Source organism: Oryzias latipes, chromosome 18 (genome assembly GCF_002234675.1).
Source record: "Oryzias latipes chromosome 18, ASM223467v1".
Lineage (NCBI taxonomy): Eukaryota > Metazoa > Chordata > Actinopteri > Beloniformes > Adrianichthyidae > Oryzias > Oryzias latipes.
Window position 1 is genome coordinate 29,944,879 of NC_019876.2, and position 20,704 is coordinate 29,965,582.

The 20,704-nt window shown below is 43.4% G+C and overlaps 2 protein-coding genes across 5 annotated transcripts; one reads left to right on the forward strand and one right to left on the reverse strand.

The window, feature by feature from the left end:
- Positions 1-1,358: 1,358 nt before the first annotated feature.
- Positions 1,359-4,774, reverse strand: LOC101173980 (structure-specific endonuclease subunit slx1). The gene is made up of 5 exons (XM_004080078.4): positions 4,166-4,774; positions 4,025-4,076; positions 2,317-2,640; positions 1,628-1,843; positions 1,359-1,557 (listed from the first exon to the last, which is right to left on the reverse strand). The coding sequence occupies exons 1-5, from the start codon at positions 4,336-4,338 to the stop codon at positions 1,528-1,530; spliced, it is 795 nt and encodes a 264-aa protein (XP_004080126.1). The 5' UTR covers positions 4,339-4,774; the 3' UTR covers positions 1,359-1,527.
- Positions 4,024-16,764, forward strand: LOC110014091 (bolA-like protein 2). Of its 4 annotated transcripts, none has more exons than XM_023966194.1 (4): positions 4,024-4,161; positions 5,128-5,192; positions 13,471-13,568; positions 16,542-16,764. In XM_023966194.1, exons 2-4 carry the CDS (start codon positions 5,130-5,132, stop codon positions 16,639-16,641), a joined length of 261 nt encoding a protein of 86 aa, XP_023821962.1. In that variant the 5' UTR covers positions 4,024-4,161; positions 5,128-5,129; the 3' UTR covers positions 16,642-16,764. The 4 variants fall into 4 exon arrangements, with proteins under 4 accessions (XP_023821962.1, XP_023821961.1, XP_023821959.1 ...); XM_023966193.1 differs by lacking the exon at positions 4,024-4,161 and adding an exon at positions 4,211-4,433; XM_023966191.1 differs by lacking the exon at positions 4,024-4,161 and adding an exon at positions 4,832-4,972 and having other exon boundaries at positions 13,380-13,568.
- Positions 16,765-20,704: the final 3,940 nt, after the last annotated feature.

Below are 20,704 nucleotides of genomic sequence, written 5' to 3' on the forward strand. Positions count from 1 at the left end.
TGACGTTACAGTAAAACACAACTTGTGGGCGCTCAAACACAAAACTGTCTTGCTGAACACACATACCAGCGAAGAAGATAGACGCCAAGTAGCGTCTACACTGATGCAAAGAAATAATGACGGACATTCTAAAATATCCCCGAAAACGCTCATGATACATTTTCAGCTCTTGTACCAGTCGATAAAACTCCCCATGTTCTTCTCTTCTCGTAACTATGGGATGTACCCAAAATCAACGTCTTTTCCGGCGTCTGTCATCATTCAACAGAACAATAATTTCTTCATCGCTGGAGCTGGAGCTACTGGTGATTGAAATATTCATGTTTTCTTTGTTTGATTCTGACAAGCGCGTAAATACTTGCTCTCTTGAAAGTGTGAAAGAGTGAAAAGCGACTTTAAGAAGCGTAACGTTGCGCTGCGCCACCTTGCGTACAGGGGTATTTCTGTTTTACATAAAGCGCCATCTAATGTCAGGGAATAAAATTGCATGTTCGCTCGGCTCATCGTCAGCGTAAATCGCCTGGGTGTGAACACAAAAAACGTGGCGAAAAACGGCTGGCGGATATTCGTCCCAGTGTGTACAGGCCTTAAGCCTGCTAGAAGGCCCTGCTGACACCAACTCACAATCTGATTGGTTGGAGGAAATGAATGGCAGACACTGACTTTGCATTAGGAAGCCTTCACAGCTTATGGTGAATACCCTAACCCTGCCTAGCAACAGAGGACAGCTGAAAGTGATTGGTTCAATGCTTCAATTTGAAAATACGTCTTTCTGGAAGCAGCAGAACCATCATAAACACAATAAAAGAGAATAGACAGATGATTTCATGACTATGCATGGACAATATATAATCAACACATGATTCAGATACTTTTTGGAGAAGGCCCCGACGGCCACCTCTGCATTCACGCATACCTCTGCAGGTTGAACTTTAACCTGCCAGGGACTGGGATGTGGTAGCGACATGACGTTTGTACCTGGAGGGAATTCTGTGACAGAAAGTCTTTCATCTGTCTGTAAAGAGCAGTGAATTCAGCAGATTCACACCAAGACTCTTCCAACTGTAGGTGGTGCGCTAGGAAACAGTAGAAAAGGAGAAGAAGCCCCTCCCTGCTTGTCCAGTGTGAACACCATGGTCCAAATGCGTGTTGTTGAACGTGCGTCACATGCTCGGTGTTAACGCATGACGCCAAACAATGGCACCAACTTCTAACCACCAGGAGCAATGTGGGGTTCAGTGTCTTGCCCAAGGACACATAGGCAGGGCGGGAATTGAACCAGCGGTCAGAGGTAGAGCCTCTGCTCTGTGGCTGCCCTGACTTTTATTTTTCTTCTTTTTCAGTCTGGCAGATCTAAATGAGGGCAAATAAATAATTTATTGGTCAGACCATAACTCATGAAAGATCTTCCTCTGCAAAAAAACATTTAAAATGTCATCATTAAAAAAGGACACTCATTGATTTTTACGGTCGTTTCTCAACAGTCCAACAGAAAGAAACGGTGCGGCGTCCACCACGATCCTCTCTTCACATCTGCAGCTCGTCCGCCCAGTGGTCCTGGAGATCAGGGCACACGTTTGCGTTAAGACGTCGTCCACAGGGGCATCCAGCCGTGTTGCTGACTCACCTGGGAAGAGGGTTCTGTGACCTCCTCCAGGTCTCCCAGGCAACCGAGCTGATGGCGAATGAGGCTGCCCCACAGCAGCGAGCGCCGGCAGGAAGGACACTCCCCCTCCACGGGCAGAAGCTGGGACGGCTCCGACTGCAAGAACCGTCTGCCGAGGCAAATCAAATGGCTGCTCATCCCGCAGGACGCATGGAGACAGCTCACCTTCTCCGATACCTGATAAGGAGGAGCAGCAGAGGTTGACCAATCAGAGCCCGCCTCACACTTCCTTCTTTATCTAGTCAGAGCTGAACCCAAACCAAGAAACTACAGGGCTAAACAAGAAGGAAAAAACATTTTATAACTGGAAAACATACAATCTTTGTGGTGAAACTGCATAATTTAACGACCCACTCCAATGAAAACGGTGTTCTTGTAGCATTTATCCTAAAATTGCATTTCTGAGTATTTCTTTATTCAAATAGTGAATCAGGAGCAGACAAAAGGTGCCTATGCTACGTCTAGAAACCCACAGACGTAGAATAATCATCATTCAAAGACCACTGGGACCACTTTGAAAATAGCCGTCATAGAAGAGGATTGGCGTGTTCCCATGAAAATGAACACCATGACCAACAGAAGACGTGATGAAGGTTCTCTGACGGTCCAATCATGGCTCCAAAGAACCATTTCAAAGTGTGTTTCCACACCTTCACTGGTCGTCTGCAGACGAAGCAGTCGGTGGTCTCCTCCTCCTCCTCCTCGGCTCTGGTCTGCGGCTGCAGCGTCTTCTTGGCCCGTACGCTTCCAAAAGCTATGGGGACGTGCAGCGGGGGCTGCAGAGCCGGTCCAAAGTCCATCCTGTACTCCTGCTTCAGCCAGCGCGCCGTCAGCGGGAGCCGGTTCCACGGCGCCACGCGCAGCATGTTGGAGACCACGCGCCAGTGGAACTGCAAGCTGGACTCTTTCCTGGAGCGCCGAGCGACGTGAGGCAAGCGCCGGGAGGAGTGGGGATGCTGCCACGCCCACTCGAACTGTCAGACACAAAGCCGTCCATCAGGACCTCCACATCAAACTCACACAAGGTCATCCGTTTTGGTTTGAGGTCAAACCTGACCCAGACTTCAACGTCACCAATGTGGCTTTTGTTCTCATCATCAGAACAAAAAGCTGCAGTTGGACTGTAGACGTGACAGACGGGGAACTGTTGAGTGTCATGACGTCAACAACAGACGTTACAGAACCAGCAGAGGCTGACTGAACTGCAGAGGAACTCCAATGCTCCAAGACGTTTTTATCTACATGTGCTTTGAAACGCTACAAAACAATGTGGACGTTAACTTAGAAATGTTTCTACAAGATGAGAGAGGTTTCCTTCTTTAAAACCCTTCTTCTAGAAATATTCTCCCACTAAATGCTTTACCTCTCACAGATTTCAAAAAGATATCAGCACCAGCTGTTTATCCGGAAACCGGTTACTTTGGACCCCATTTCATGAACCCAAACACTTTGGACTGGTCTACCAAACTGGCTGGAGAAACATCGCCTTCACCATGTTGGGGGGAATATTATTGGTTGAACTGACTTCTTAGCTTCTTGTCTGATAAAAGAACCTAAGAAGTCCGTTAATAATACAGATGAAATATGAACTTTATTGAACTAATTATTGCTTGAATGCTATAAATCCTTTAACCAGTCTTTTCCTGTTTCTCTTTCTTTATTCTAGTATCTTCCTCCATGTTTTGCTGCTTACCTCCTTCTACAGTTTTTCATCTATTTCAACCATCCAACTATTCAAATGTTCAGCTCTTTCAGCTTTTTCCAGCTATGACTTTTGCTCCTTCAAATCCATTATCCTTGAAAATGTGTCATTTTTCACAAACATATCTTTTCTGTTATTGTGCTGTTTTCACTTTATTTATGGTTTATTTATTGGATCGTTTCTTTCTTTCTTTTGACCAATTCTTAGCCTTTAGGTTTCATTTTCATTCAGTAATATAACATTCAATGCTGCCTTTTCTTCTATAAATACATTAAAGTTCATCTGGAGGCTGAATTCTACATCAAGTTTAGTTTCATTTGCTTTCAATCTAAACCCTGGAAACACTGGAGAAGCTGCCCCCCCCCCCAATCTAAACCCTGGAAATACTGGAGAAGCTGCCCCCCCCCCCAATCTAAACCCTGGAAACACTGGAGAAGCTGCCCCCCCCCCCCATCATTAATCAGTTTATGATGTGCTTTTTAACGGATGTATTAATCTTTTCTGTATACTTTGACTATAGTATTTGTTGGTTTTTATCAGATGTATACTCTTGTCTTGGATGTGATTCTTCTTTTTAGTCAAAAGTTTCTTTTTTTTTTGTTTTTAGGAAGTTTCACAAAACAACCGACGGGTCCTGATTGGCAGCTGCCACTCACCCTGAGAGCGGCGATGTCGGAGGGAAAGCCGTGGATGATGAGGACCATCTCCCTGCGTTGGTGGACACACAGAGGGTTAAGGCTGCTGTGGGTTAAAGCATGCTGGGAAAACAGCGCGGACCACTTTTAGACAGAAGGTACCATGGCCCCCTCCCGCTGGTCCTCTTGGCCCCACCGCGGTGTCGCCCGGCGTTGTGCTGCCCGATCCGCCGTTCCGGGTTCACGGTGAAGCCGATGTAGATGCGGCCTTTAAATCGTGGATTCCTGCAGTACAGCATGTACACACCAAAGAAACTCTCCACCTCCACGACCATTTTGAAGAATATATTTGACTGGATGATCGGTAAATCCCAGATTGACGGGATGCTTTATTTTGGAAGAGCCATCCGTGTCATCAGATAACAACTAAGTAAGCAGCTAGTCCCTCGTAGTGACAGAAAATGCGGTGAAATGTATTAAATGTATTCTTGGAGTACCTCCTACAGTTAACATCTCCATTAATGCTTCTTTACTACATGACCCTTCAGAAACAAACTTCAACATTGAGAGAAGAAACGGCTTTTCTTGGTTAGTTGGCCTCAAATTTGCCTGATTCAAAACAATAACTCCTTATGTCCTAGTCTAATAATCGTAAAAATATGTCATGTACAATGGTTTTAATAGTATTTCAGTTTTGATAATAAGGAATAAGACGACTTTCCTATTTATCGGACGATCTTTGTGGAAATCTTTTAGTCAGGCAGTCTGCAGGCACTTGACCAATTTTTCTAAATTTTAAAACCAGTTTCCTGTTGTCGTTTCGCGAGCCGGGCTCTTATTGGCTGAAGCTCACGCTGCCGCAATGGAATTGGATAGTTTCACAGTGACGTTTGACACACGAGACAGCGCTGCATCCAGGCGAGAGTGAGTGGAGTCCAGCGGTCTCAGCTGGAAAAAACATCGTTTTCGGTAAATAATGAGCGGAAAGATGATCTGTGATCTGTTTTCGGGGACGTAGAGAGTGACGAATGCTGTAATAATGCTGATATCATCCTGCTTGTCTGCTTCTCAGACTTGGTTTTAGTGATTATTGTTTAACGTGTATCTTTTGTTTTGTCACGCAGACATGGCGATAACAGCGGACCACATCAAGAACAAACTTATTAAGGAGCTTTCGGCAGCGCATGTGGTAATTTGAACGCTTTTTACCGGTTTGTGTGAGTGGAGGTCCCACACTTGAATGAATGTGGTCACTGGTGGCTCACAGCTGCAGTCATCCTCCAAACAGCCATGGATGCTAAACTGCTGCTGGGAACTAAGAGGGCCCTGCTCACTGACCATCATGGCCAGAATACAGACAGCTCTCTTCTCCAGCTCCGCCTGAACTGTCTTGGCCGTGGAGCTCGCCTGAGCTTCACAGGTTCAAGTCCTCCTTTGCACCCCCAGAGTGGATGCTTCAGGGGCCCCCAAATCCAGGCCTCGAGGGCCAGCTGGTTTTCCAGAAAAGCTGCCTCATCTGCTGCTGATGACCTGGCTCAGGTGTGTTCAGCCAATAAGGAGCTTCAATGGCAGGATGGTTGGAAAGCATGAAGGACACAGACCCTCCAGGCCTGGATTTGGGGACCCCTGCTTCAGACCTTTGGCTTCTCTACCTCCAACGGTCCGTAGATGCACAGGAGGGTTTAGGTCTGGAGACACGCATCTTTCATTTTAGTATCTGAAGGAAGGGGAATTTAGATTAAGATCAACTTGATGAATCCCTGTAGGGAAAGTCAGTTGTAGTAGCAGCTCCATAAAACAAATACATAAATATACAGGGAAGAAAAACTCGTATGTACATGTACACACATGGCTACCAGATGACTTGTAGAGTCTGATGGCAGGAATGGCAGGAATGACTTCCTGTACCGTTCCTTAGCACAGCAGGGGGGGGGGGGGGGGTCTACTGCTAAAGCTGCTCCTCAGTTTGTCCACCTATGGAAGTTTTCACAGAAACAAAGTGCTTTAGAAACCAAAACACAGAGGTAGTAAAACACAATCAAAGTCTAAACTAAAGTTAAAACCTAATAAACGCCTCCTGAATCAAATCGTCTTGACCTGGGATCTAAAACGCTCAAAGGAGTCGATCTGACGCTGTGACAGCGGGAGGGAGGTCCAAAGACCAGAGCATCAGAGCCGCTCCGGTTCCTAGAATGCTGAAGAGACGTTGGATGGAAAACATCAGACTATGGGGGTTAAAGGTCAGAGATGAAGGTCGGGGTTGGACCACCCAGAGGAGAAAAGTGTGTCCGTTTAGCGCAGTGCTTCTCAAATAGTGGGGCTGGGGGGCGCGGAGTGTGGGCGGGGTGGTGTGGGCTCTGACTGCCAGGTGAAGCTGCCTGTTGCCCAACACCAGGATCATCGGTGCCTTTAGATTCCTCAGCTCACGATTTAGGGAACGTTTGTTCAAACAAGAGCGGCAGTCCTCTAAAGGAGGAGGAATCACTGGAGCATCATCAGAAACACGTGGATTCATAAAGTCTCCATAAATGTTCCATTTATTAGTTTTTCTTACTGTGATAAATTGAGGATTTCATTCAGAAGGCAGCATGAGAGCAGCTCTGTATGGAGTTAATTCAGTCTCAATAATCAGAAATGCACACAACCGGTTTTACAAATGCACACGCTCCGATTCACAAATGTCATTTTATGCAAACGTGAAAAATAAATTCGGAAATACACACCCTGTGTTTCACAAACACACAGATTGTGTTTCACAAATGCACACTAAATGTTTTACAAATGCACAATAAGTGTTTCTCACAAATGTGCACACTGTTTTTCACAAAAACATTTTAGAAATTCACAATAAATGTATCAGAAATACACAGTAGGTGCTTCACAAACGTGATTTTTAGGTACACATGTGATGTGAACTCACAGATCATTCGAACTGCAGACTGTGCATTCAAAATCCCGTTCTCGTTTGTGAATCTCCCCGTGTGTGTGAGAGATTTTTCTACGGTGAATATTGAGACTCATCTGACGGAGCGGGTCGACTAATCTCACCATTGGCTAGTGAATCTGTCAATCAAACTCATCGGCAAAGCAGGCGGGTTCGCTTTTAACCAATCGAATGGCCCCTTACACTTTCTCTACGCTTTCTGCAGGTGGCAAAAGCCCCGCCCATATTTGATTCTGTACCAGTCGGTCGTTAGCGTGTTAGCCTTAGCATGGCTTGTCGGTTTATTTGCCTTCGGTTGTCAAAATTTACTGGCTTGTGCAACTTTTCAGTGGACCTGGTAGCAAGGCAACATTGGTTGAATGCAGTTGACATTGAATCCATCGAACTCTGTACTGGTCATGAGATTTAAAATGAGTGTTTCACTCGGAATTGTTTGTACGTTATTCTCTTAGCTTTCATGCTAGCGTCATTTCAACACTCAGACACGGTTTTGATCATATGAAGGTGGAGGAGAAAAATCTGCAACTTCCACAGAAGGTTTTGTGGAGAAACTGGCATCACTTTGCTCCGTACCACGCAGTGGGACTACATTACCTCAAGTTCATCTCACTGTCAATCACAGATACCCAACACACATCCCCTGCTCAGCCCGAAGTCACTTTGCTTGACCTTAATTTTATTTTTTTAATAACTCAAATGTCATTGATTTTATATTGTAACCATATACATATACACCTCTTGGCCAGGTCACCCTTGCAAAAAAGATCCTCATCTCTCTGGGTTTTATAGCTGGTTAAATACTACACAACAAAAGATGGTCATAGAACAACAAAGTGCAAACATTCACCCTTTATTGCAGAGTAAAATTCAGTGAAAACATGGACAGATTAAAACATCAAAATTTAAGCAAATGTGGGATCTCTACTGATTTGAATTTTATTTAAACTGGAACTAATTTTCATAACTTCCTTACATACAATGAAGTCCCTTGAACAATACAGCAGTATTGATTTGAACTCTGTCTTACTCCCCTCAGTCTCTCTTCTTCTGTATGTAATTATGTCGCCTAAATTAAGTTCTAAACAAACGGGACAGTAAAGATGTAGGTCCACTCCCAAACGGTCTGAATTACACAATGGGTTGATGTCGTCTTGCAGTTCCAACATTTGTGGACCCAAAAGGGGACTGTCCCATACCGGGACATTGATCCCAGGATGAGGTTCAGTCATGGATCCACTCTCCTCCCATTCAATCTCTGGAACCAGCATACCCTGACAAAAAAAAAGAAAAAAGATACTGTTTATGAACAGCACTGTTTTTTTTGTGTTTTAGATTATGTAGGAACAGTGACCGACTAATAATAACTTATATTGTTGCTTGCAGGCAGACCTCATATCTCCATAACTGTTTATAATTTGCAAATAAGTGAACCTTAACAAAGTAGTGAGATTAGTACATATGATGGCTCATAATACCATGCATTGTGATGCATTTTGAACTTGCAGATGTGCTATTCTTCCTACAAACAAACAATTTAGGGAAATTGTTTGCACCACACAACAATAATCCTTTTCATTCATTTTCGATGAAAATTCACTGTAGTCATTATGATTTCATGATACTCTTCTTGATACTTTCCACTTTAGTCAAACTGCACACAAATCAGTTGTCCAGTACAGTGAGATTAAATAAAGCATTTACCCAGGGATCAGAAACAGGGTTCTGGGTCAAGCCCAACTGCCACAGCTGATTTGGTGTCATGCTTTGCTCCGTCCTGATTGGATGGCTGTCCCACGCGTCACTAAAGACATCCAAACTGGCCTGAATGCGTGGTAGAAAAATGTAATGGCAGCAGAATACGTGATGTGACTGATATTGAGCAAGTCTTGGTCCTCAGGAGAGTGCAGGATGTTGTAATATAAACCAGTAACACTCACGAAGACATCACACCAGAGGAGCTCAATCCTGTATTTGGAAAAAAGCAAAAAAAAATATTATATTGTCAGATTTATTTTTAATACATCATTCACTTTTATGTATCAGGGCTCCAGACTAACTTTTTTCACTAGGAGCATAGTGGCCCCTAACTGAAAATTTTAGGGGCACAACCAGAAAATTTAGGGGCGCATACCGTAAATCAACATTCTAACCAAATCTACTAATTTCCACTGTATTACAAATAAATACTTTAACAATAGATGCAGAAATTACAATGTGCTGTTTCTAATTCAGTGTCATATTTTATTCTGCACTTTTGAAGATGCAACATGAAGGTAAACTGACAGCATCATCGCTGTCACCACAGTACAACTAAGTAAAAATAGTTAAAAAAATACCATACTTTTAGAATAAAAAAAAAGTTTTTAGTAACAAGTGATTACCGTAGTAACCTTTCGTAATTTCACAGTTTCAAACAAGACTTAAATGTATGTAAATATTAGAGGATGGAAATTCATGTTGGTGACACCAAATAGGTTCAGCCAAGATGCACAATAAGCGTGTTTGAGATCACCCAGATGGACGCAACACTGCACAGATCACCTGGTGTGTGACGTATATTTTTGTTTTTGCTCCAACATCACCTGTCAATCAAAACAAAAATATCACGAGAAAGGGGTGAGAGCAAGACACCAATCAGAGCGAACGCAGCTGGAAATTTAGTATTGAACTGACTAAAAGCTGCCCTACAGACTACAAAACAATGCATTATGGGACATGCGTCCTGATGGGTTTTTTGTAGTTCACTGATCAATTAAAATAATTTAAAATACCAACTGATTAAAAAAAGGCTACATCCATTACAAAACATTAAAATAATTATAAAAGATGTAATATCACAGCTCATACTTAGGGGGAGAGGCATATTAAAACGAAATTGAATGTTAAGGACAACTCCTAATTCCTGGTCTCTTTCAGTCTCGCTGCAGCTTCGATTTCATGCGAGTTTGAGACCCCTGCTGTACACTCTGTCACTGGTACACTAGCTGCAGTTCGGAAGAACGAATCAATAGTTCGCTTGCTCATAGCTCAGACGCACATATCAGGTTGTGATGATATTTGTCTCCGTTTCCTTCCCACGGATGTTTACGCGCGCTCGATTATCTCTAGGCCCCGCCCCTCCACATATTTTAGCCACTTACAGTGGCTTTCCCTAGTCTTCTCACACGCATTGGCCGCCTCAGGCATCACTCAATGAAACGCGAGTGTGTGCTCGCGTGTGCTCCAGTCTCATGAGTATTCGCGCGAGTGTGTGTGTCTGCCTGCGTGCGTGAGCGCTCGCGTCTCATTGATGATTTCATCTCTCATTTCATCGATCATTGACGTGCTCCTTTCATGTTTAATGTATAAAAAATACGGAGGGTGGAGGAGGCAAATTTACTGGTAGCACATGTGCGACTGGGTGTAAAATTCAGTCGCACACTCTCAAATTTTGGTCGCAAAATGCGACCAAATGGACGCAGTCTGGAGCCCTGTGTATATATTAAAGCTTCTAAAACTAGGTTAAACTCACCGTTGATTGTGTGTACACTTTTCCCACAATGAAGCCGTTTGTGTCAGTTGTACGTACTGTGAGCATTAACTCGGCTATGCCCACATTTTCTCCTCCGTGATCTCCTCTCACCCTGACAATAACATGAAAATCATGTCTCAAACACATAATTACAAATACATCGCCAATACGGTACACATCAGTTTAAAATGTAATGTTCTTATGTATGATGCCAATAAGTAGAATTTCTAGGTTAAAAAAATTGCAGGAGTGGGTTACATGTATCACTGGGGAAAAAAATGAGGTGAGAGAGACTGTTAAGGGGGGGTAAAATGTTATTCATGAGGGGAAAGTTTTAGAGTTGCCTTTGTTTATGGAGAGGAGTCTAAAAAAAGTAATTTTATTTTTGTACAAATAACCAAGTACTTATACTGCCTGATATGTGAATAAAAGATTTCTTTATGAATGACATGAATACCTCAGAGGAAAGCCATAAACGTTCACAGCGTCACTGAAGAAGGCCAAGTGGGTGTCTGCACAGTTGTTGTCAGCTATCTTCAGGTACAGGATACATGGAATACAAGTACAAATACTTTCAACTGTCAGATATTTACAGGGGCAAAAATGCTAAATTCCCAATTGACAGGTAAAACAGTAATACAATAGGATGATAAAATATGAAATAGAATAGAATAGAAGGGTATTTAATAATCCCTGAGGAAATTTTTTTAAAATGGCCATCTTAAAAAAACACATAAACACACATGCATTACAAATAGAAATATCACAAAATAAAAAGACTGATAAAAAAAGGTAAATAATTGGAAAATCAGTGGGTAAAATTAAAAGAAATTACTTGTAAGATGCCCTGCCAGAGAGTTGTATTGCCTGATGGCACGAGGAACAAAAGATTGTCACGCTGTCACATTCAGTAATTCCTAGAGAATAAATAAAAACACAACAAACATGGATTAAATCATTTAGCTGTCTGATCTTAAATTACATAATTTTCAAATATATGAAAGGGGAATTTTTTTAAAACACTCTTGCTATGATAACTTGAGCTTGTAGTAAAGAACACCTTTAAAAAAAATCAGAGACAAGACACTGATCACAGGAAGCCTGTGTGTAATACTTACAGTAACTTCTACTCAAATCACTGTTGACAGCTGATTTCTCCCATCCACCCTTTCTGTGACTACTTATCGACAACAAAACAGCCTAAAAACATAATGTTTGGGATTCTTGTCATTACGTCATTGGAAGTAAAGATACGGGGATTTTAGTGTCTGTCACTCTGACACAATCTCACAGGGCTGGTCATCACAATGAATACGGGTTCTAACGTTAGAAACTTAATGAGGCTTCTTTCATTCAACAGTGGATTCACGTCTGTTATATTTAAAAAATGCCGTTTTCATGAATGTCATATGAATTAACTTTGTTGCACAGTCCACCCCGTCTTAAAGTCTGGGTTGTGAAAATGCTGTGTCTAACTTTAACCCGGATCGCGTTTACATAAGGCAGCACACGGAACAACTAGCTAGTTAGCATAGCATAGCATCAGTGTTTAAACAAATCGCCGTCTCCAAATCAATACTTTTTATTAAACTTTCTTTGCTGCTGTAAATCCGGCATGCTTTTCCCCTTAGTTCTATCTGAATCATGTTAAGAACCTACAGATCATTGGCTATAGACGCTAGCTTGAACCGACACCGGCTTGAACTTCACTCACACTCACAGGCAGACACAACTTGCACAGGCTAAGCAAAACAAAGCTAAGCTAATTTGCGGTGGGGGTACTCTGCAAACGACTCGGCTGCAGTGTTCATAAAGCATTCACACATGTCACTTGGCTAAGGAGAACGCTTCAACTTAGTATTCAATAACATTACAGGACGTACAACGAGGGAATGATCAAATAAATGCATTACTTACGGGCTGAGACTGATCCCGTTCAGAAGACCTCTCCGCCATGTTTGCCGCCCGCGTCCTTTCAACTGCTGTGCTGAACAGCTCCCTCCCTCGTCACTTTGAAAGTGAGGAGTGTAAGGGGCCATTCGATTGGTTAAAAGCGAACCCGCCTGCTTTGCCGATGAGTTTGATTGACAGATTCACTAGCCAATGGTGAGATTAGTCGACCCGCTCCGTCAGATGAGTCTCAATATTCACCGTAGAAAAATCTCTCACACACACGGGGAGATTCACAAACGAGAACGGGATTTTGAATGCACAGTCTGCAATTCGAATGATCTGTGAGTTCACATCACATGTGTACCTAAAAATCACGTTTGTGAAGCACTTACTGTGCATTTCTGATACATTTATTGTGAATTTCTAAAATGTTTTTGTGAAAAACAGTGTGCACATTTGTGAGAAACACTTATTGTGCATTTGTAAAACATTTAGTGTGCATGTGTGAAACACAATCTGTGTGTTTGTGAAACACAGGGTGTGTATTTCCGAATTTATTTTTCACGTTTGCATAAAATGACATTTGTGAATCGGAGCGTGTGCATTTGTAAAACCGGTTGTGTGCATTTCTGATTATTGAGACTGAATTAACTCCATAGCTCTGAGATGAATCCTCAAGTGTCTCTGCAACATTAAACAAGAACACAACTGTAGTCGAAACGGATGGAAACTGCAGTTGTGTTGTGAAGCTGCAGATGCCTGATAAGAAAAGACTTGATCCGTCCCACGATGGGGAAATTCTTCTGTCTGCAGCAGCAAAAAGACATTTAAAGAGCAAAAGAGACCTTCAGGTTTGACAGTGAAACATGAAAACAGAACAGCTGCAACCTGCAGGACAAAGTCAGTAAATGAAAATAGACAAACAACTGTTAGGAGAACAAAAACGGCCCACAGCATGGGCGCATAGTGTGTCACTGCAGCAACACCGTGGTGGAAATGAGATGATGATGATGATGGTGTTTCAACAGGCTGTCCATCACCCTGAAACCCAGCAACAGCACTGCAGCATCCATCATGACTGCAGCGCGTCGATGCATAATGACGTGCTGGTTTTTGCAGGACGTGGAGGACACCTCGCCCAACAGATGTGCCGCCAGCTTCAAAGTCCTGGTGGTGTCGCCGCAGTTTGAGGGCAAAGCGCTGCTGCAGAGACACAGGTGGGACCCAGAAGCATCATGACAGCGTTCAGCAGCAGAAACCTCTACAACACGAGCAGCAGACCATGAATCCCATATGACTGACCAACTTTACAGAGTTCTGCTTGGAGGAAAGACAGAAGCTTTTGGAGAAAGTTTATAAGGTTTGAATCTGAAAGAGGTCAGAGGTCGCTGGGAGGTCAGTGAGGAGCAGGGGAGGGGGAGGAGGACAGCATGGATGTGGTGACATGTATGTGTTTGGACACGTGGAGAGGAGGAACTGTGGGGAAAGGATGCTGAGGCTGGAGCTGCTGGAAAAGAGGAAGAATAAAGAGGAGGCTGGGGGAGGGGGGGGGGGGGGGGGAGGACCTGAGGGATGCAGAGGAGAGCAGCGATGTGTTGTGGCGCCCCCTAAAGGAATTCTCTGACTTAGAATCTGATTCATCTGAACTACATGCTGTACAAATAATAACTGTGATGACGTTCAAATGCAGTGTGCCTGTCTGTGTTCCCATCTACATGTATGATCTTAAAAAAGTCATGAAAAGATCAATCCTTTCATCCATCAGTGTAAAACTGAAAGTCAACTGTTGTGTAGAATCGTTACACTCTGACTGAAGTCAGGGAGTCAAAATAGGATCATCAGGATTGATTCATTACCAACAGTTCAGCACGTTTCCTTTTAAATCACATTTTAAATTTCTATTGTCTGCTATGTAAAGGAAACTCCTTCATTTCTGATGATGCTGCATATCTTTTTTGTCATTCAACTTTGATCATTTCTTTATTTATTTACCAATTCTTACCTTTAAGTTTTTATTTTCATTCAGCAGTACAGCATTCAGCCTGCATTTACTTCTGGAAATACGGCTCCTTCTAGTTTCTTTTTGCGTTGTATTCATAGAAACACAGTGTGAGGTGTTGTCATGGTAACAGCTACAGAGCCTGCTCCGCCCTGGCTCTGCCGCTCCTCTCAGCATCTTCATCACTTTAGCCTTTAGTAATCAGCATCTCCTTCAGGCTCCTGATGGTCTCTGACTCCTCCTCTCCTCCGATGCTCCTCTACATCCTGGAAGGCGGTTCTCCTCACAACGTTCTCCTTGTTGTTACTGAACCGTCGTCCTTCCACACGTCCTGCTGAAGGCTTTTGTTTTTCTGAGAACGTTTACCGGCTCAGGAAACCTTTGCAGGTTTCTGGAGATCCTTAGCTGCTACAGACGTGACTCCAAGAGTTTCCAACCACAAACTTTTTCTCAACGTTGACTTTCTGTAAACTAAATCCCCAAAACTGCAAGAAACAAAAGCATGCAGTGCTTCAGTTCCTTGGCTCCATATCACATGGAGTTTCACTTTTTGAAAAGAGAAAGCTTTACTTTCACAGGATTCAGAGGACTTAGTCCAGGGGTGTCAAACATAAGGCCCGCGGGCCGTATCCGGCCCGCCAGATGGTTCAGTCCGGCCCAGTCATGAAGAGTAAAAATTATAAAGATGTTTAAAGAAAGCACGTTTCTAGTCCATTCCTGTGGCGAGTTATGATTTTTTTTTAAATAACTCAAATGCGCAATTCCGCCACTAGGGGGAGTAAAGTAAAAGCAAAACAGGTGAAACAGCATGTCTTTGCACCTGGCAAAAGTGAAACCTAACAGCTCTGTGTCTGAATAAGATGTAGTTTGGTTCCACGCAAACCTTATCGCTGCTATGTTGCTATAAGAGTGATCAGTAGTGACCCAATAATGACCAAAATGTTGTCACAAAGAAAAAAGGTTGAAGTGGAGCGCTGAGCTTTCCAGGAAAAATGGAAATAGTTGTATTTGTTCACAGAGCTGAATGCATGTTTGGTATGTCATCAACAGGTCTCAGTGCTCAGAGAATATAACATTCAGCACCACTATGAGACTCACCATAAAGAAAAGTTTCACCATTTAAGAAAAAACAAGATTTATCAACTATTAGCTGGACTGACAAAATAACCTACATTTACCAAAGCCGTGATGTCAGTGATGGAGCAGTGACACCTAGCTACCTTTTTGCAAACAAGTTGGAGCAAACATCCAAACCATTTTCGTATAGTGAACTTATTGATAAATGCCTCAGGCTACATGTAATCTAATCACGTAATCATGCTAGCAAAGGTCGACTGCTTTTTGGAGCACAAGACTTCTGCATTAGTCAAGGATTACGATTGCAGATACAACATCTCTGAGGAGACTTGGGTACCAAATGAAGGAATCCAGTTATTGATTGCATTTTTGGTTACTGTTGATGAAACACAGATACAGATATTGCACAACTGTGCATATTTATTAGAGGAGTTGAAGAGACCGTCACAGCAGAGTTGATGGACACAACAGCTGATGACATACTGTGTTGGAGTGAGCTGGTCACGTGACGTCAGTCTGGTCACTGATGGCGTCCATCAAAGGTCAGGAAGAAGGCAGGTGTTGCCACAAAATTCAGACAGAAACCAGGAAAATACTCTTGGACATTTGATTGTGTTTTGCTCACTTGAATGACAGTAAATGTGTTTCTGCACAGGATCTGAATCCTGATATTGATGGTCTGGTGAAGTTTCAGGAGAGAAAGGAGGTTAACTCCAAATTGTAGTTATGATCATAAATGTTTGCATGTTTATTTTAGTTTAATTTTTCATTGATTTGCACATTTACATTCTATGCAGATGTTTCATGTTTTTCCGTAGCCCCTCTTGAGTTTATTATCAGGATTTCTTCAGATGTAAAATAGTCTGTGAATATTGAATTAACCAATTTTTTTAAGTGAAATGCATGGAACTGAATTGGCCTCTGTGAATGAATGTGCAATAATAAGTGATTTGGCTGCTGTGTTGGTTGAGGCGTTTTTTCCAAACTTTTTTGCTTTTATGTTACTGGTCCAGCCCACTTAGGATCAGACGCCTTTGTATGTGAGTTTGACCCCCCTGACTTGGGGTGTGAATGTGCGTCAGCTGTAACCTCCTGACCTCGGCTGTGTCTGCAGGATGGTGAACTCGTGTCTCGCTGAGGAACTGAAAGAAATTCACGCCTTTGAGCAGAAGACGCTGACTCCAGAGCAGTGGGACAAGCAGAAGTCGCAGTGATGCTCCTCACCCTCTCATCTTTCCAGTCATGTGAGAAGCAGCTGGAGGCTTTGTACTGTTTGAAATCCAACCAGATCTGCTGTAGTTTACTTTCAACAATAAAACCCAGACCTTCTTATTTTTCCTCTCTGGTGTTTTTTGGATCAGAGATCTGAGCTTCATCTCTTTCTTCAAGACCCATGAGGGTCTTTTGTTTTGTCTTTGCAAACAGTGAGATGAAAGATGTAAAGTCATATTCTGTTGCTTCAGTCTGCTCTCGTCACATCACTGGGTTCTGCTGATGCAGAAATGTGGGAAAACCCGCCTAAAACATTCCAGAACTGCTTCCATGTCAACCCAAAGCAGGAAGGACTGCTTTCCTGTTTGTGTCCAACGTTCCTCCTTACTGTGGAACTGGATGGAGATCCTGTTAGCATGAGGGTCAAAGCCACCGTTTATGAACACAGAAGCGATTCAGAGATGCAAAGTCTGCAGGAGGTCCAGCGGCAGCAGAAAGATCCGTCAGAAGCTGGATGTGGGCGGGACGTCGTTCATCAGACGGCTGGTTCCACGTGTGCGATGTCCTCTGTGGTTCTAGCAGGTGACTACTTCCTGGACACGTCAGAACCTGCAGGGTTTGTGAACCAGCAGGACATCTGATGAGGTTTTAGCGTCAGCACTGGATTTTTCTTTACCTACTTGAAAACACAAATGTTCAAACTCCAGCAGCAGCCGTGGACCAAAGAAGCTCAGTGGGTATTTCCATTCAACATTATCTGCAGCGGGGAAAATAAGTATTGAACACGTCAACATTACTCTCAAAAAACATATTTCTACTCGAGCTATTGACATGAAATTTTCACCAGATGTCGGCATCAACCCAAGTAATGCACACATGAACCATGGCGGTTGGGTGCATTACTTATTGTTTTCTTTGAAACAACGGTACCTGCTGATTCCAGGTCTTTCTGAAGCTCTCCACGAGTGGTCCTGGGCTGTTGGAGAACCCTTCTGATGATTGTTCTGACTCCTCTGTCTGACCGTGGCAGGTTTATGGTAATGCCGTGTTCTTTCCACTTCCGGATGATGGCCCCAATGGTACTCACTGGAACTTTCAGAAGTTTAGAAATGCGCCCGTAACCAATGCCTTCAGTGTGTTTTGCACCAATAAGGTTGCGCAGGTCTTTGGACAGCTCTTTGCTTTTACCCATCATGCAATGCTTCTTGTCTAACACCTTGCTGGTGAGAAACCTTTTTAAAAGGCATCAATCAGGACTATACCAGCTGATATTACTTTGCACTAATAGGAGGCATGTTAACCTTCTGAATACTGACAAACTCCAGCTGCTTTCTTGGCTTGCCAGACCTTTTTACTCCTCCTTTTCTTCATGTGTTCAATACTTATTCCCTGTGCCATTTCACTTTATTACACATAACTTCATTAATGGACATAAATGTTTGGATTTCTTTCTATGTGTGCATTACTTGGGTTGATGCCGACCTCTGGTGAAAATTTCATGTCAATAGCTCGATTAGAAATGTGTTTTTTAGAGAAATGTTGACGTGTTCAATACTTATTTTCCCCGCTGTATAGTTATGGTTCAGCCTTATATGGTGTAATACATGAAATCCATAGACTGTAGCTTTGTCTGTCACACATTCAGTGGACGTTAATTCTTTTGACCAATCTACAAGCATTTTTTAGCTTTAGCTTTGACTTGCTGTAATGTTGCTCCACATTAATGCTATGAACCCACTGGAGGCAGGATCCTCAGCCCAATGGACCTTTCTGAGGTTCAGTGTTGAGACGGAAAATGAAAGAATTCAAAAAACATTTACACATCTTCCTCACAACCACACATCCAGTCTGACCTCCGTCCCCGTCAAAACCTCCAACCACCTCCTCCTCTCTGCTGACACCAGTCTACTCTCCATCCTCCTGCTGGGGGCTCCCCATGACACCATCCCTCATGCCATCCTCCAGGAATGTCCCCCATCGGTGTCACAACCCCCCCTCCCAGCTGCTCCACTCAGGCCACACCCACTTTATTCAGCTGAAAACATTTACTTCCCACACAGCTCCACAGGTGTTCCCCAGAGCTCTGTCCTAGGGCTCTGGCTGTTAATCTATACTCCCCCCCCCCCCCCCCTCGCTCAAAACCTCCATAAACACAAGATTCACTTCCACTGTTACGCCGACGACACCCAGCTCTGCATCTAAACCAAACCTGATTCCTCTCTTCCTCCCACTTCCTCACCAACCGCCTCGGTTCCCCCCCAATCCCTGTGAAAGCTCCTCCACCTTCCCCTCCCCTCGGGTTTAGAGTCTGGGTGTCGTGTTCCTCACCGTCACCCGGTCGTTCTCCACCTCGGCAGCAGCCGTCGTCTTCTCCCTTCCTTCAGTCCTCATTCCTCTGCCGTCCTGGTCCACAGCCGCGTCACCGGCCGCCCGGAGACCTGCTACCCCCTTCTGTTAGGACGTCCTCAGGAAGCCCCCCCATGCTCAGAGCTCAGCTGCCCGTACCATGACACTAACTCCCCCCCCTCCCATAAGCTGGCTGCTTTTACCTATTTTGTACGTTTATAATTTGTTGCTGTTTTGTTGTTGTTTTTTTAACGGCCACTATTTTATATATATTATATGTAATATCCAACAAAATTAGATATTATCATTTATTAGTATTTAACATTCAGCACATTATGTATTTTTGTTTTGTCTAAATATATTTTAAAGTCACTGAAAACATTTTTCTCGTGCTTCATCCTGACATCTTGTCTAAATTCCCTCGATCTGCAGCAGTTTATTCTGGCAGCATATTTTCAGTCAAACTGAATAAAAATGAGTTTTTGGAGATTTCAATCCATTTAGCAGCATTAGACTGACTATAAGTGCTGAGCATGAAGTCAGAGCTTCAGCCTCTGCCTGCCTGTGGTTTGCAGAGGTGCTTTGAAGGAAAACCATGCAGAGAGGATGTAGCTGGATGTGACTTTTGTTTTAGTTTACATTCAAAACCAAATGTCATGTTTTTCAAACCACGTCATGAATTGTCAGGAAAGCCTCGCTCATAAGAAACCCCGACCTTTGGCTGAGCTGTCAGGTTGTTAGCATCCGTCAGGTCATTTGAATTTTGGGCTAAACCAAACTGTAGGATCGAAGATCGATGGCAGCAGAGGAGGAAAGACGTCTTTCAGGTCTCTCCCGCATTAAACCGGAGATCATTAAAACCAGCGATGGTAGGATATTTGTGGAAGACGAACTCCTAAACTTTATTGCCGTGAAAATGAGAACACTGAGTCATGATGAAATTGTTTTACTTGTAACAAACAATTTCAGCTCTGAGCGAATTGAATCGTCAAAGAAAGTTTTGTTCGAGGTCTGCCCTAATACCTCTCAACGCTGCATCACTCACAAAGGCACGCAAAAGGATATTAACAACGTAAAGATTTGTTTGAAAGTGCTAAACGAGTGTGGGGACAATATTCCAAGATTTGTCTCGCACTATTTGGATGAACTGCCTCCTGTGTCATTCAACCATGTTGATGTCTCAGCGCTGCTGGCACGGATGGAGCAAATAAACAATGACATGCTCTGCATGAAACTCACTCTGGAGTCTCAAACTACTGCTTATGAAAATCTTCATGCTGTAACGACATCGATGGACAACCGGATCACTATGATGGAGCAGCAGCGCGCCGACGCTGAACCACTCAGCGGTGCTGAGTCAACAAACGCCGAGGAACCAACGAGCAGTAAGGCCAAACAGCCTGCAGGACAAGCTCCGACGCCACTGTGGAGTGTTGTTGTGCGAGAAGGACGCCGGCAGAAAGGAATGGATGTAAAACCTGCTTCAGTTTCAAAGCCGCAAGTGAATCGCGCAGCTGGTCGTGCGCGCAAAACTCCCGGTATTATTGGAACTGCCTCTGTTTCTAATATTCACGCAGTGAAGACGAAGATGGTGAGTGTTTTTGCAACCAAATTTGACCCAAGTTTGGATGCTGTTACACTTAACAAGTACCTGGAAGGCAAGATGGGACGGGAAGTTAAATGCAGGAAAATTGAGACTGTTCATGGAAGATTCAGCTC